Source organism: Castanea sativa, chromosome 2 (genome assembly GCF_040712315.1).
Source record: "Castanea sativa cultivar Marrone di Chiusa Pesio chromosome 2, ASM4071231v1".
Taxonomy (NCBI): Eukaryota; Viridiplantae; Streptophyta; class Magnoliopsida; order Fagales; family Fagaceae; genus Castanea; species Castanea sativa.
In genome coordinates this window covers 21443098-21461573 of record NC_134014.1, presented here as the reverse complement: position 1 = coordinate 21461573, position 18476 = coordinate 21443098, and the positions used below count along the sequence as shown (strand labels likewise).

Genomic DNA, 18476 nt, shown 5'->3' with positions numbered 1-18476 from the left:
AGTTAGAAGTAAACTAAACTCACATTAAACATCCAGCAGAGATAAAACGTCCAAGGAACCTGGTGACAAAAAGGCGCGCCCCTGCTTCTATGAGAGATGGTTCCATGCGTTTTGGCTTGCTTAGAAGAGCACTCTGTGCAGCAGCCATGCCTGCCTACCAACAAGTATATCCAGTAAGATACCTTCCCTTCAAACCAGTGGCGTAGCTATTAAAGGACCGAGGGGGGCTTGGGCACCCCCAAAATTTTTTAAAAAATTAAAAAATAATTTTTTTTTGAAACAATTAAAAAATTTTTAAATAACCTTATCATTTTGCTCTCCATACTTGATAATAAACATTGTCTACCCTTAAAAAAAGATTTGTGACCACCTTAAGTTTTTTTTATGCCCAATGAAATTAAACTTTGGTCCATAATTTGGTCTACTTAATAATATATTAAGGTCTTTCAAGCAAAAAGAAAAAGGCAAAAAAATTTTGCACATTACTATTTTACTTTTCATAAAAAAAAATAAAAAATACATAGCCCCCCAAAATAAATTCCTAGCTCTGCCACTGCTTCAAACCAATGATTTTCTTTAAAGAAATTTATAGAACTCAGAAAAAGGAAAACAAAAGGTAATATACTTGATACAATTTTTCTCCAAGGGAAATTAGCATTGATCAAGAGTAATGATGATTTTCTTTAAAGAAATTTATAGAACTTAGAAAAGGGTAGGGCTATCCACGAGTCGGTCCGGGTTGGGTTTGTGCCCAACCCAAAACCGACCCGCTGGAGTAATCAGGTCGGGCGGTTCGGACCATCAACGGGTGGCGGACGGGTCGATTGAAGTCATACATCTGAGAAGATGGCGAGAAAACAGTGAAAAAAATGCAAATCCGGCAAAGAAACCTAGATTCCAGCGAAGTTTTCCAGATTCCGACGATATTTCCCTTAGATCCGGTAAGATTTCGCAAGATCTAGCGAAAATCTCACTGGATTTGATGAGATTTCGCCAAATCCGGTCAAAATCTCACCGGATCTAAAGAAAATATCACTGGAATCTAGGTTTCTTTGCCAGATTCCGGAAAACTATTGCTGAATTCTAGAAAACTATCGTCGGAATCTGGAAATTTTGGCCAGAATATGGAAATCTCTCGATCGGTTTGGGTTTTTCGGGTTTTAGGGAAGGAAAACCGAAACCAACTCGCCGGAATCGGTTTCTGGTGGTGAAGACCCGTCGCCAACCCGCCGAAGCAGTTAGGTCAACTGGATTCAGGTCGGATCCGGTAGGTTCTTCGAGTGGGTCTGGTTACCGAATCAATCTGGATAGCCCTAGAAAAGGGTAAACAAAAGGTCATAGACTTGATACAATCTTTCTCCAAGGGAAATTAGCAGTGATCAAGAGTAATGATTATTGCATACAATATGTACATACACAAACTAAAATCTTATTTTCAAAACTCAATTTCATCATTTCAGTTCTCTCTCTCTCTCTCTCTCTCTCTCTCTCTCTCATAGTCTAACTTGTGTTGTGAGTCTTGTGACTTAGACTTATTTTTTGACAATATAAATTGCTTAGCTTTTGTCTTTCTATGTAAGTGTATGTAAATATAAAATATGTAATTGTGTTGAAATTGTTGACTGGCTCTTGCCTCTTGGGGGTGGGTGGGGCCGTGGCATTGAATTGGGATAGTGGTGTGTGGTCCCTTAAAAGTAAGTGAAACTAACAAGACATTATAAAAGACAAAAAAAAAAAAAAAAAAAAAAAAAAAAAAAAAAAAAAAATATGTTAAGTAGTGGTTTGAGCCGGCTGGATGATGCAATGTATATTGGGTATTTTTAGTCTTTACATTGTGCAAAGCAAATTAAACTATGGGATGCGTGCTAGACTGCTAGTGGTTAGTAAAAGAAAAAAAAAACTGAATAACAATAATTAATAATTATATTAATGGACTGCGTAATCGATTGAGAGATCAGTGGATGAATGATTGCTTAGTTGTGTACATTGAAAAAGATGTAGTTTGCAGCATTGATAATGAGACTATCATGCAACCATTTCAAAATATGAAAATTCGTAAAAAAAATTTGTAAAACTTTATGTATTTATGTATTTTTTGTTGTTGTTGTTGTTATCAATATATGAATTTCTCTTTTTAAAAAAATGTGTAATTTATGTTTCTTAAGGACTACCTTGAAAAATATTCCTAGAGCTACCACTAATATCTAATGACTTAATGCTTCATCTTTCTTTCTTTAATGAAGGTTACCAGTTAAAGTAATAGCGTTTTTTTTTTTTTTTTGGTTTAAGTTGCGTGTTGTGACTAATCCATCCCACGTGTTGTGCATTATATATATATATATATATATATATATATATATATATATATATATATATATATATATATTATGTATTGTGCTTATCTCTTAGTGTTAGTTGAGATTTAACAAAATTAGTTTATTTGTAGTGTTGTGTTGTGTGCATAATGCTGCAATGATTTGTACTTTGTAAATTATGGAACATATATTGATCATTTATATTTAATTTGTAGATGTCAATGAGCTTATAGTTGAATTGACACTTCATTATGTACAAAGTAAATTAGCTACATATTTTAATTATCCCTAAAAAAAGATTTATAAATTATGGGAAAGTCAAGTATAATGGTTATCGTTAGTGAATAAGAGAAGAAGAAAAAGCTAGGTAGTATCGTTATGTCTGGCAGAGGAGGGGAGGGGAGAAAAAAATTACTTCGATTTCAAATTGACAGCTAGATCCAACTCCACGGAATGACCCATAAAGTTGTTCCTTTTTTAAATAAGAAAAGTAGAAAGAAATTATCCTCCTCCTTTTTGTTTATTTGATTTGGTTCTGATTTTTGGAAATTTGCTAGTAAAAAAATAAATACACTCTACCAAACACAATAATAATTTATATAAATCCCCAAATCCACAAACACAAACTTGTACAAGTTTTATCATTAAAAACTCCATGAATGGTGCTGATTCTCTTTATCATTTGCATCCACAACCCCCTGAGTGTCGAGCTCACCCAACTACGTCGCTTTGAGTTGGCAACATCAAAGTTGAGCTCGCCCCATATCATTTCTCAATTTTGGCCTGAAGTCTGAAATAAGTCTGAAATGTTTTTGTGAATTTGGGGATTTAAGTGGGTTATTATTGTGTGTGATAATGTGCATTCACTTCCTCAACCAATAGCTTTGTGTGAAGTTAATGGCATGCTCTCCATTGTTTCGGTTTTCTATTCCACCACTCGGCACCTATTTAGGTAAGGAAAATGTTTTTATGCAACCTAGGACATAGACATTTTTATACAACTTACTATGAAGCAGTTAAAAAATTCATCCACATGTACGTAAAGTCACATGATATTTTTAATGAGTTATGTGACTTAGTTAAATAATACATATGAATGATTTTTTTTAACCTCCACGTAATGAGTTGCATTAAAATTCCTGCAATCTAGATTGCATTGCAACAGGCAACAACACTCTTCACGCCTATTAGAGAAATATGTTTCAAATATTGTATATAATTCGATATTGTCATTTAATAACCCAGTACAAATTAAGGGTCATATGTACATATATGGATTTAGATCTTCTAGAGTTCTTAGGGTACTCTACCAAGTAAAGTTATTTAAATCCTCACATCTCATTTAAAATTAATGGTTTAAAATGTTGCCACATCATCAATCCACTAACTTACTCTTTTAAAAACACACAAAAAAAAAGGGGGGGTTAAGCCCAGGAATGCCGTGAGCCTTAACATTAGAAACAAACAAATCTAACTTTTTTTATTTTTTTTGGATGGAAGAAATCTCAAATATGAAATTTTCATCAACCCGCAAATTACTCTTGCCATATTTCCCATCTGAATCCCAAAAAAAAAAACTCCCGGTATCAGCTCTCTCTCTCTCTCTCTCTCTCACTGTCGTCTACTAGTTTCTTCCTTTCTTCTTTTTTTTTTTTCGTTTTCATTTCTTTTCTTTATTTCCAACGTTTGCTTGATATTAGATTTTTGTTGTTTTGCAATTTCACAATTGCGTCCATTTTTAATAACTGTTCAAGAAAAGTTTTTTTAGGGTTACCCTTTGCCTGCAAGGTGTTTGATAAGTATCAAGCATAGGTATGAAATAAAGAAACTGAAAAAACAAAAAGAAGAAGAAGAAGAAGAAAGGAAGAAACTAGTAGTCAATGGTCATTTACGATTGAAAATATTGAAAATTTCAAGGATGTAGGAGAGTTGTAAAATAAAGTCCAGTTTTCCTCTTGAACTATTTTTCCCAAGAGTGTTTTTGGGATTTAGATGGGGAAAATGGCGGGAGTAATTTGCGGGTTGATGAATTTTTCGAGTTTGAGATTTTTTCCATCCAAAAAAAAAAAAGTTAGATCCATTTGTTTCTAACGTTAGGGATCATGGCAATCCTAAGCTTATCCCCATTTTTGTGTTTTTAAAAGAGTAAGTGGATTGATGATGTGGCAGCATCTTAAACCATGAATTTTAAATAAGAGGTGAGGATTTAAAGAAATCTACTTGGTAGAGTATCCTAGAAACTTTAAAAGATCTAAATCCGTACATATATGGTGAAGTTCAGTAACTTACCATATAATGCATGATCTACTAAAATATGATATTCTTCTTCTTTTTTTACCTAAATTATGATACGTAATCGTTTGGCTCTGATATTAGATTAATATTTAGTTAATTTAAGTAAAGTTTTCTACATATTTTAAAAAAATAAATCCGAAAATTTGTACATAAATGGACTCTCTGAAAGAACACATAAAAGTTTAATAATAAAAAATACAGCCTTACTTGTCCAAATTCAATTGATTTATTAATGGATTCTCAAAAAAAAAAAAAAATTCTTAATAAATTTTCTGGAATGACACGTGCAAGTTTTCTACAAATTGCTACACCAAATACAACCTTTCTTGTCCAAATTCAATTGTTTTATTAATGTATTCTCAAAAAAAAAATTGTTTTATTATTTATTAATGGACTTTCTGGAACGACACATGCAAGTTTTCTACAAATTGCTACACCAAATATAGACTTAGGGTCTGTTTGGTTTGCTCCTAATTTCTTTCTTCTCTTTTTGAGAAACCAGACTCGAAGGTCTGCTAAATTAAAAGAAAAAGGACATTACAAAACATCACGAACTACAATAGGAGCTATATCGTCAGGTGCGGATTCCATCCAAATCTGAAGCTCGTTACCAGATTTGGACTTTCTGGCATGGAAATGGGTGACTATATTTCCTAGTCGTTTTACATGAGTGAAATTACAAAAACGAATGCCACTAGCAAGCCTAAGGGAGTCATTGATGACCATACCAAACTCAGGGTGGTTAGACCTCCATGCTACAGTGCTTTAGTTACAACCTCAGCATCGCCCTCAAGGGTAGCCTCAATGACACTTAGTTCCATGGCGAACAAGTATATCCAGTAAGATACCTTCCCTTCAAACCAGTGGCATAGCTATTAAAGAACCGGGCCCCCAAAAATTTTTAAAAATTAAAAAATATTTTTTTTTTTTTTGGAAACAATTAAAAGAATTTTAAATAACCTTATCATTTTGCTCTCCATACTTGATATTAAACATTGTCTACCCTTAAAAAAAGATTTGTGACCACCTTAAGTTTTTTTTATGCCCAATGAAATTAAACTTTGGTCCATAATTTGGTCTACTTAATAATATATTAGGGTCTTTCAAGCAAAAAGAAAAGGCCCAAAAAAAATTTGCACATTACTATTTTACTTTCATAAAAAAAAAAAAAATACATAGCCCCCCAAAATAAATTCCTAGCTCTGCCACTACTTCAAACCAATGATTTTCTTTAAAGAAATTTATAGAACTTAGAAAAAGGCAAACAAAAGGTAATATACTTGATATAATATCTGTCTCTTGATTTAGAACATGCTTGACATTGTGGAGAAACTTAAATAGTATGTGTTCTATAAGTGCTAAGCTATTTTTGATTTTGTATGAGTATGTACTAGTTTGTACATGTACTCATGGGTTAATTAAGAAATTGATATTTCTTGTTTATGTACCCTCTATAGCTTAGTTTTGCACTGTCATGCATTGCATTTGCCTTTTATACATTAAGCATAATGTGTGCCTTTTATGTTTGGTCATAAAATATTTTTTTTGAAACCAAAAAGGTTTTTATTTTCTTTTGTATTATTTATCTTGGATTTATAATCAAGGTTGGTCATATTATCTTTACATAACCTGTTTATGTACTTTGCTTAGCTTGAATGAGCTTATTTTATTGCACTTTGCTAGTTTGAGCTCTAGTGCATGTTGCGTGGGAGATGTTTATAGTTATTGATCATTTGATCTTAATCTTGATGTCACATTCTTTTGTTTGTTGGACATAAACTTAATGAGAAAGGTATAAATAACTATCTCACTACTGTTTACTAGTCAATCATAAGATTTTGTGTTCAAGAAAGTGTAGCACATGCACAAAAAGAACATAAGGTGTAGCCTCGATTTAAATAATAAAATTGGTGTGGACATTATTGGGCTATAATGACTTCACAATCAAATAATATTGGTGTGTACATTATCTTGGCTATTTTAATAAGTTTCAAATCAAATAAAATTGGTGTGTACATTATGAGGCAATTCAAGAAACTTACATGATTGCAAGCTTGTTTCTAGGATGATGTAACTCTTTAAGTGATAGTCTCTTTCAAATTTATATGATGAATTTTGTAGAAATTATGATTGATTACTATCTACATATCACCTCACATGTATCTCAGGCTTTTACTAGTTGCACACGCTACATAAGTTACTCTTTGTTAAACTTAATACATAAAATTGTGTGTGAATTTAGTTTGGCCATCCAAGATTATGTTTTCCATGGTGTTTGATTCAAAATATGATTAAGGGTTGGCAAAAATTATGTTTTTGATGATTAAAACCTTTGTTTTGAAGTTCTGGGTTGAAAACTCATGTTTTTGAAAAAATTTTAAAATCATTCTCATGCATTTTATCCATGAAATAACTTGGTTTGAGTGGTTTCTGCAAAATCTTTTGCTGTTTTTTTCAAAAATTCTATTTCCCAAAATTTCGATCAATCGAATGTGTTTTCCCAGAATCTTTTGCTGTTTTTAAACTCATTCTCATGCATTTTATCACATGCATTGAATTTTTTGTATCCATCTTCTTGTTTTGCAATCATATCTCTCATTGTTTTCACACATAACATGCATACACTTTGCTAAATTGGGTACTCAACTTGAATTAAAAATTGATTGATTAATTTTTGAGTCCTTTGTACATTTTAGTATATACTATTTTTTATGTGTGAATTGCAGAAAATATTTTTCTTAAGAGATGTGATGGATAATCAATGTGCAAATATTTTTTCTACTCATCCAACTGTTTATAAGTCACATAATGTCAAGTTTCCCTCAATTTTTTTTTGTTAGGTTTGTGTGTTTTTAGTTTTCCCCACCTCCTATTTTTCCCCAAAACTGTTTTTCCCAAAATTTATTTTGTTTTTCCTATTTTTATAGGGGGAGAAATCTGTTTTTAAAACCTTTGTTGTTCATAAGGGGAGTTGTTGCTCTTCATTGGGGGAGTTGTCTCTATTTTCTATAAAGTTGAATTGTTTTGTGTTCCCTTTATTCTCTATTTTCTCTTATCCTTTGTTGCGTATGTTTTCTATTTACTCTTTGATTGAGTTGTCTTTGTCAATACGTGACAAAAAGGGAGAGTTTTAGATGGAACGTGGGAATATGTGTGGAAAATACAAGTATGTTTTGTTTAGGGGGAGTTGAAATTGTTTTTGAAAGGGGCAGAAAATAAATTTTTTTATTTATTTTTATGTATCTAACTTAGGGGCAGAGTTAGTTTGCATATTTGTTGCTTTACTATTTTTTTGTCTTTCTTTCCACACATGCGTTTATGTGTTTGTTAAGTGTTTTAGGAATATACAGGTTGATTCAGTCGTGCTACTGTCTACACTGGCAACTGATAGATAGTGGTTAGGTTGAATTATTTTTGGGCATTTTGTAATGGGTTGTTTTGTAACTTTGAGCATTTTTGTTTTGGTATGTGTTATGTCACGGATTGCTAAAGGGGGAGATTGTTAGGTTCTAAGACTTTAGGAACTAATGTATTAGAACTTCAATTTATATATGTTGGCAAACCATGATCAAAACATTTAGTCTATGTTTAGACTTGCTCAAAGTTTGGTTTAATGCAAGTTTGGAATCGAGTAATTGCAGGAAATTACTGTTCTATTTCTGCAAGACTCGATCGATCGAAGAATATACTCGATCGATCGAAGAATGGACTCAATCGATAGAGAATCGTGGATCAGGAATTTTCTGCAGAATTTTAAGTCGGCCCAAACAGTAGTTTAAGCCCATTAAGGATTAGGGTTTCAGATCTACTTCTTCTAGTATATAAAGGAAACTCTAAGCACGTTTTTATAAGGCTTTTAAGAGACAGAGGAGTGTGCCTCTTTTGTAGATCTAGGGTTTTGTACCCAAAAGCTCTCTAGAGTCTTTTTGTTTTGATGTTGTATGTGTGAATCTCTTGTAAGATCTAAAGGTGTTTGCCTAAAGGGAAATATGCATGTGCGTAGCAGAAAAATAATGGATCTACTTCATTCATAAAAGTTAACATGTACTAAATAAGTTTCAGAACTTAAGAACAAGAGAGTATATCTTGAAGCGGTGAATTTCAAAAAGTAAAGATCAAAATCGCTTGGGAACACTTTCAATCTTCACTCTAATTCTACTAAGGCCCAAGATGTGTGATCTCTCAATTAGTTCCAAAGAGAAAATGTCAAAGTATCTAATACTTACATACACCACTTCACAATAGTGTTCTTCCAAAAAACTCTACAGAAAATTTTGTATGTTTCTCTCTTTTTATCTAATTGATTATCTAATTGGGCTGGCCTTTTGGGCCTTTCCAATTGGGCTTAAGTATATGGCTTGGAGTGGTCCCAAAAGGGACCAATAAGACACTAGCTCCAATGGGCATTGGGATTTTCTGTCAACTCTTGACAAGTCCAAAGTTACCATTAACTATATTTAATACCACTATATAAATATAGTTGCACTCTAGGCCTTATTAATAAATTATATTTCAAGACTTTATTGTACATGCAACCCCTTCATAAAATATTCGTAGTAACACAAAATCATAAATGTAGACTGCCACTTTGTAAATTACTACATCTTATCCTTGAGTACCCGGTTTAATCCTTTAAATTATTCATCATATATTTATGAAATCCAATCTCATAAATATATACTCTAGTAACTATTTACTAAAGTAGTTAGGCCTAACATTCTGAATAACAAACCCATTAAACTTATCTCAATGAAATATTTTGTATCTCTGTTAAGAATATATGTTCCATCAACACTAAATGTGGTTGCCCAACATACTGAAGTTTTGACCGTTACTCTAGATCTCACTCCTGATATATTAAAGCAACCTACACCTCATAATCAAGTCCATTATTCTCTCAGGATTAAGAGTTCATGCAAATATAAGTCGTGAGTTTATTATTCATTTAACAGTCGTTAGAAGAATAATAAATCTCACATCGGTTCTGTTCAATATGTTTTAACTTTTAAAACATATCAACATATCAACTAGAAATCTTCATTTCCATGATTAAGACAAATTATCTTAGTTGATATGTTATAGTTTTCGTAGATGAAATGCCCAATTTCATCACCGACTACGAACTAAAATTCTGAGTTTACAAAGAACTTGTGATTTATATCTTCTGTGACTTTTCACATAAATCACATACTATGCATCTCATGGACTATATGATAATATCCCAATATTCATGTTACCATTATTTTTAGATAATAATAAAACAACTTTATTAAACACAACATTAACTCATACATAATGTCATAAATAATAACGTACATAGCATCATACAATAGGATTAAGGGTACACATCCTAACATTGTCTTCACATATACTTAGGGTTACCAAGAATCAAGATTTAGGTCAAGAGCTTGATGATCATGCTGCATTAAGAGCTTAAAGTTACACAAGCGGGAGTGCTTGTACTGGCTGAGAATCCAAGATAGAAGTAGTCTGTGGACTCGGAACTATCACATAGGTAGCAATAGGATGTTAGTGGTCTAAGTCACTATTGTGTAAACTTCAATTTTTTCATAGTGATTTGTTTTACCTTGAGGATAGTTAGGTTAAATCTTTCCCAAGCTTTTTACCGATTTGGTTTTTTTGGGTTATCATATTGTTGTGTTCTTTATTTTTTGCACTTTACAATGATATGATATATTTGTGTCAACCTAAATCTGTTTAATTTGACTAAGTAATTACTTGGCCAATTAACTAGATTAATCTGGTTGTGTTTAAGGGATCTAAAAAATGTACAGATTTGTTTTTACCTTGAGGATAACTAAGTTAAATCATCCCCAAGTTTTTTACCGGTTAGGTTTTCTTGGGTTATCATATCGTAGTGTTCTTTATTTTGCCGCATTATTTGCATGATATGATATTTTGTGTTATGTTAACGTAGATCTGAATAATTTCTTTAAGTAATCACTTGGCTAAATAACTAGGTTAAACAACTTGTATTAAGGGGTTTAAAAACTAACAAAAAGCACTCTCATATATATCATTACTTGAGAAATACAATACATTAATTTAGTATTTTTAACACATTTGAAAAACTTATGTTCTTTCTTCGCTAGTCTAAACACAACTTGGTGAAGAAATTATTTTAGTATTAGGAGGTGTCCTTTGGGACAAGAATTAAGAGAATAATATGATATATAAATTGTTCTTATCTCTGACTGTCCATAAAAAAATTTCTTTAACATTTGAGTGTTTGATAGTAATGAATCCCTATGTTCTCCGCGTGCTAGCTCCACGCCACACTTACAAAAGTTTGAATTAATTTTCTCGAGATAATAGTTTATAACCAAATAATAAAATAATACCAGAGTCTGGATGCGTCAGTCATGACTGATGTTATGCTTAATTAAGGTAGGCGGATGCGTTAGCCATGCTTAATTAAGGTTCGGTTTTTTAAGGAATATATATTTCCCCGTGAACGCCTACCTTAATTAGTCATGGCTGACGCACCCGCCTACCTTAAGGAATATATATTTTACCGGGAATTATATATTCCTTAAGAAACCGAACGTTGGTCAGTTATTGATGTGAACTAAAGAAGAGACAATCACATGCCAGCTTCAATGATTAGCAATATAAAATGGCCAATTAGTCTCACATGCTTAGCAATATAAAAAGGCCAATTATTCTCACATACTTGGCAATATTTAAATGGCCAATTTTTGCATGAAATTATTGACGTGACGTATCTGGAGTGGAGTGTATAACGAATGTGAACTGATATTTTCTGTATTTAAATTATTCCCATAAAAGAATTATAAAGATGAAGACTTTATTTTTGTAATGATTAAGGTCCGATTAAAAAGTTTGTGGCAAACGAACTCACCAGGATAATTGGCGGTAGTCGCAAAGACGAAACTTAATGCGGTCCTACAAGCAAAAGTTTATTAAAGTTTTTTTGAGAAAGAAGTTTATTAAAGTTAATTTTGAAGAGACTTGACCTTAAGAAAAAAAGAAAAATTTCATAAGATGATTTCATACGTGAATTTTATATACCACAAGGCAAAAGAGATCTATAAATTCTTTGTTATATATGTGCTGCTTTTTATATACTTACTTTTATGGTAAATGTTATTCATTATCAAGTAGTACCTGAAGGCCAGCATCTTTCACTTTCTTCTCCGCAAGTTTTAGTTGCTCTTTAGACAAACTGATGCCAGTATATTTGCATCCAGTTCGATTGACAACTTCGATAGCAAAGCTTCCCCAGCAACACCCAATCTCAAGAATTTCGTGCTTCTCTTCAATTCTTGCCTAAGTTTATTGAAAAAAAAAAGGGACTAGTTAAGGGCAGAAAATCTTTAAAAAATTTGACATAATCCAGTAGAAAAGTCTCGCCTTTTCAATCAAAGTAGACATTTTGCTCAGCTGCGCAACCTTTAAGTCCTCATCTTCCTTCTAAGAAATATTGTCATAAAAGTGAATTTAAGTTATAGCTAAAGCTTAAAAAGGAAGTTATTAAATCATGAAAAGGTAAATTTTGACCCAAACCTATACAGCGGTGGAGTATGTCATTGTTTTGTCCAGGAACAGAGCAAAAAGTTTATTACTCTAGAAACATATCAAAACCAATTATTAGCTTCAGCTTAATATTATAGTGTATATATACTATCCCACATTGGTTGTATGCGATAGAATTTGGGTCCGTATAAGTTATAACTCTAGTTTACTACTATAAAAGTTAAACCATTTTGTAATGGTACTCTGTTTATGCAATATATTATATAAGGCTGTTTAAAAAATTTTATATAATTTCTTCAAAATAAAAATAAAACCGAAACCATTGACTTTTATTTTTTAAAACATTCTAATATTGTGCCTGCTGGCTTCACAATTTTACATAAGCTAAATAGGGTACTCCTCTAGCCAATCACTCAAGAGTTGACCTAAGTTTTGCAAGCACTTGCAGTACATACGTTTCAAAGTAGCATTAAAAACACCAGTATCCCCATGGCAATTGCATTGGACGCAGCCATGAGAGATGAGGCTACTAAAATTGAGACCCTTGGTTATTTTTGTGTGGACCCCGCAATTATATGACTAAAATCGTCTCTTACTATTATTATTCCTACTCTATATATACTCAATAGCTTTAATAGCCCAATTGACTTATAACAATTTGGAGGTGGAGTATGCCACCTAACTTTAAATGGACCGTGCTCAATCCAACTCTTTAACTTTAGTGCATGAGAAACTCTACTCGCATGATTTGCAATTCTATAAATATCTTCAATGGTGTAATTTGAGATCTTTTATAGTTGCTTGTACTCCACGCGGAACCCAATGAACCGTATGAATAGTGTAGCTAAGGTTTGTGGTGGTCAGAATAGTGTAATTTAGGGTAACTTTGCCTATGAAAAGGATTTTACTTATGAAATTGAGTTTTGTGAGTAGTTCTTTGATTAAATTATATACAAGGAGTAGTTACAACAATAATGCATTGTTTGTGTTTGATAAAATGCTTAAAAGAATTGTTTTATGCATGGTTTTGAAACTCAGACCGGACCGTACGGTCCAACCGGAAAAACCGTGTACCTCTCACTTTTGCGATTTTTTTAGCTTCAAGAACCGCTCTATGGAAAAAAAGCAAGGACCCGTGCGAATCGTGGTCGAACCGTACGGTTTTGAGAACTGTGACCATCTTTTGAGGTTCAGACGGTTTCTTTTTGTTTCAGCTTTTCCGGTGAATTTCGGCCAATACACCGATATCAAGTCATGATTAGATCTAGAAGAAATGAAAGAACACAAAGAAGAACAAAAATCGGAAGGAGATCTGATAATTTTTGGAGGTGCTTAAGCTTCATTGATTCACAATCTTCAAATCTACTGCAGCGAGAGACCAAGAGCTCAACACAGAAGAACCGAAAGGAGAATGATTGAATAATGAATTATGACTTCAGCAGCCAAAAGTAAAGAAAGAGAAGTGGTCAAGTGGGCTAGTAGGGGGGGTAGGTGGGAGAATTTATTGGAGTTGCCACGTTTTACTTTGCTAGTGGTTGAAGTTTTTAACTTTTTATGTTTTGCTTTTTATTTTAAAGAAAATAATTGATTCTTATATTCCTAGTAGGCCACGTTGTAGACATGCAATGCAATACAAATATCATCCGTTCATCACTTAAAAAAAAATTAATGCATTCGTAATTTTGGAAGTGCCACGTTGCGGACATGCAACACAATTACACAAATACCATTTTATATATATATATACATATATATATATATATATATATATATATATTATTCTAGTTATTATATTATTAGATATTATAACAAATTTAACTAATCAACATAAAAAATACTAGGATTTAATATTTCTTAAAGTTATGATATAGAAAATACATTTGAAAGATAGATCTCTTTGTTTCTATAAAGGAATAATAGATCTCTATATTTAATTGCACTATTTTAGTTATTTTTTTTTTAAATATTTGTACTAATTTAATATAATTATTTATATTTTAAATAATTATTAAATTAATTATGACATCATCATGGTTCGACCCTAATTCAAACTTCGTTCGACCTCAAAAACCTTGAACTTCTCCCTTTTACGATTCAATGAACGATCCGGGTTTCAAAACTATGGTTTTATGTGGAATGTTGTGCTAAATGGTTTACTTCTCTAGAACTTTTTTTGAAAATCATAATCGTAGAATTAGGTCCAACTCAATGACATTTGCTTGCATATTTTTTGTTTGAGCTTTGCAATTTTTTAGTCATATGGCACCTTCTCTTGATAGTATAATTTTGCAATTAAATTTTATGTTATTCTTATTCAAACTATTGATTAGGTTGGAAAGAATTGATTCCTTAACATAAGCAAGATTCATGAGGAGAATTAATAAGAATTGAAGGAAGAATTTTATATATAATGATAACGGAGAAATTTTTGATAGAATGTCTATTCAAAGTACATCAATTGAAGATGTAAAAGATATTAATCAATCTTTGATGTCTTTGCATTTATCCAGTGTTAATATTATTTGTCATCCAATTGTTAATATTGATGGTTCGATCAATATAGCTTCAAACATATTGAGCAAATGTTAGCAACACTCCAAGTATTACACATATCTCATATCTACATATTACTTCAGTTATCCATACAACATAAATTGCCAAGTAGGTTTTTTTTTTTTTTTTTTTTTTTTTTTAAAGAAAATTGCCAGGTAGGTCATCATTTATATAGGGGAAAATATTAATATATAGTTTAATATCAGTCTAAATAAATATTAATATAACTATAAGGTTTTTTTTTTTTAATTTTATGATTCGATGGCTGGATTGAAGATATTTGAACCTTAGATGTATGTGTTGGAAACAATTGAAGTTACTAAATAAAATATTATCAAAGAATTAAAGAAGAGATAAATCCATACATTGCACGAGTTAGCGACTATTTATTAATATTGTACAATACTTTATACATAAGTATCGAGTGAAAAAAAATACCATATTGTAGATATCTATTGACTATACTAAAAAAATACCATATTGTAGATATCTATTGACTATACTGAAAAAATACCATATTGTACGATATATAAGTGTGTGTAGTATGAATCGTAGTGTTTCGTAAAATTGTATACATCAGATGATATATAAATATGTAGGTTTAAATTGGAATTTATTTTTTGATTAAAATTTGTGCTTTGATTTGATCCCAATATGTTGTTTGACTTGTTTTTAACACAAAATTATTGTGCTACTTGATTGAACTTAATAAAAAAAACATGTCTATGATTTTTTTTTTTCTTCTTCTCTCTTTTGCGTTTAAGTGTATAGGTCGGGTTGGGTGAGTGGAGGGTAATATTTTTTAACCAATCGGCTAATGGCCGGTTGGAAAAATTCCAATCTACCATTGACCCATCAATCTATAAATCCAGCAGGTTGATTGAAAATCTTAACAATTTCAACTTGATGGGTTGAGAGGGTTGGGCAGGTTGACAAATTCAATTGACTTGAAATATTTTTTGAGAGAGCCTAAAAAATTGGATAATAGTTTACTCCCTCAGATAAAAAAAAATGAAATAATTTTTATAATTTTATTAAAAACAATTACAAAGAATGACTAATATTTTATTACATTGAAAAGAATAAACATTTCAGAATCTAAATTTAAACATGTACATTAAGAAAAATAAATAAATAAATTGAAGAAAGCAGCAAAAGTTTTTTAGGAAAGAGAAATGTGAAAAGGAAAAAATAAATGACAAAATTTAGCTACAAAATTGGTTGTACCCTTAGGCTACAACCTTACTTAATATCTTTTTATTGAATATGAATTTTAATAAATCTACCATTGTATGACATATTCATCTTATGTTCTTCATGGTTGTAAAGTTTCTAAAAAATTGAAGATCAATAGCTATGTCATCAATAAATTGTTTAAATTACAAGTTTTTGTAGTTGAAAATTATGCATAAAATATAAACTTATAGATTATATCGCAAATAATATCCGATTGATACAAAATTTGATATATATATATTAAGAGCGTAAAGAACATGAAACTTAACTGTTAAAATTTTAAAATATATAGTAATTTTTATTTTATTGGGTAAGGTTGTAACCTAATACTACAACCAATTTTATAACTAAACTTTATTAAAAAATAAATAGAAAGAAAAAGAGATGAGAGAAACAAAGTGAGAGGGTATATGAGTTAGATTTTTGCAACATGACAGAGTGTGTGTGTGTGTGTGTCTATATATATATATATATATATATATATATATATATAGGCGGGTGGATTGAGTTGTAGCAGAGTAGAAATATCTCAATCTGTTATTAAACTTGACCCGCAAAATTATCCTACCCACCCAACTTGACCCGCCTCACTAAATGGACCTGCATAGGTTGGTTGCATCGGGTGAGTTGTTTTGATTTTCCCGTAGACATATATAGAGAATTGGGGCTTTTTGCACCCATTTCCATCCGTTTGGTGAATCAACCTTTCGGCATTACCTAAATGAAATATCCAATTCATATAGAAAATGACTCCATGGATTGACTCCCTTCTTAATCTCCCAATGAACAAAATGAGACCTTTGCTTGCTTCACCACCAACAAACAGTCCCACCAGGATGCTCTCATGGATTGGGTATGGGCCGGATATATGGTCTACTATATCAAGAAAAATATATGTTCACACAAAATGATTTAAAATATCAAACACTATTGGGGTAATTAAATCAGATTTTGTATTTGCATAATGTTTTATTTTTATTCGATATTTAAATTTAAATTCAATTATTTAATTTTATTGTTGATATTAATTAATTTTTAAATTAGTTTTACTTTTAGCTTTATTTTTTTTCTACAATCGTGATTCCTAACGTTGTGTGACGTTGTTTTTTAAGTACATATTGGAATACTGCCTCATTTTGAAGAATTTGGACATGGTGTAATTACCATCTCATGTCATATATATTAAAAGTCAATATAAGGTAATTTAAAATTAAAAAAAAAAAAAAAAATTTATACCCTTTTACATTTTTACTCATTCAATATTTATATATCGCATAAGGATGATAATTGCTTGGTACAGTATCCTTTCTCCAAGAATTTTAAAACAGTTCATTCGTTCACAAGGTCAAACGACTCAAACCAGCTTATTTATGTTTTGATCTGTGTTTGCATGATGATACACACGCATGTACACGTTTAAATGCTTTCTTCGATCTATGTTTACGTAAGCAGTAAGCTTCCATATACGTGTTCAAACATATATTAATTTACTTGCTACGATTTCCTTCTAGACTTATCCAAAGACCTCAAATAAAAACAAGGAATATTTTAAAGGCCATAGTTATTTAATATATACCAGCTCATAATGACGAGAGATGTTCCTGCAGGCTTGTGTAAAAGTATTTTGCCTTGAAATATGCTTGAAAAAATAGTTTGCAGATCCTATAGCAGCTGCGAATATTAATGGTGTCCAACAGCCCCTAAAGCTTTTAAAAAAAAAAAAAAAGGAACAATTGAGGGGATGATTAATCAAATTATCATAATCCAAGCTTCCAGCAAAAGTCTAGCAGTTACAATTTATACCTTTTCTTATTCAAGGTGTATGTTTCATGATGATTATTGGCTTTTATCATCATCTTTTATAATTGAGAAATCCACCTAACACCCTAGGTGTTAAGAATAGACCCCTAATTAACAAAATTTTCAGCTTAATTAGTTTTACTTTAAACTAGCTTTAAACTCAAATATACATGATTAACTAAATTCACAATCCATAAATATCAAAAGAACACTATAGGAAATAAAGTAATATAAATAGCATAAAAGAAATAAAAACCACATGATAATAGCAATATGTTTTCGAAGAGGAAAACTCAACTATATAGAACCTCTCCATAACATAACATCGAAACTTTCACTAGTGGAACAGTTTGTAGTATAGGTTTACAATAAGCCCTCTAAGCTCTTGCTCACACTGACTACGCCAAGTCTTTTCTTTAACTAGTCTCTAGTATGTGTGCATTGAGTGACCAACTGTAAGCCACCAAGCCCTCTTGGATTTATGGTATTGCCCTTCAATGATTTTCCAACTTCAACAACAATCGACAATCAATACGATGAATAAGGTGATGGACAAAAGCCTCCTCTCATTGATATGGAAATGGTGAGATGGAAAGGAAAGAGAGAAAAGCTATGTGTATCAGTGTATGACTCTCTCAAAGGACGTGTTTCTCTCTCTCACTCAAAGGAGTAATATGAATAGTTCTATCTCTGTTTCCTTAGGGCTTTTATGTATAGAAACAAATCGAATCAAAAGGGATTGAGCTAGCTAAGAGGATA

General features: G+C 31.5%; 1 protein-coding gene across 1 annotated transcript in view; it reads right to left on the bottom strand.

Moving 5' to 3' along the window:
• LOC142623758 (uncharacterized) overlaps positions 1-18476 on the bottom strand; it is a 56716-nt gene that overhangs the window by 13676 nt on the left and 24564 nt on the right. The window contains exon 2 of the mRNA XM_075797212.1: positions 24-150. Coding sequence (XP_075653327.1) covers positions 24-148 — 125 coding nt within the window. The 5' untranslated portion in view covers positions 149-150. The remainder of the gene's footprint in view (positions 1-23; positions 151-18476) is intronic.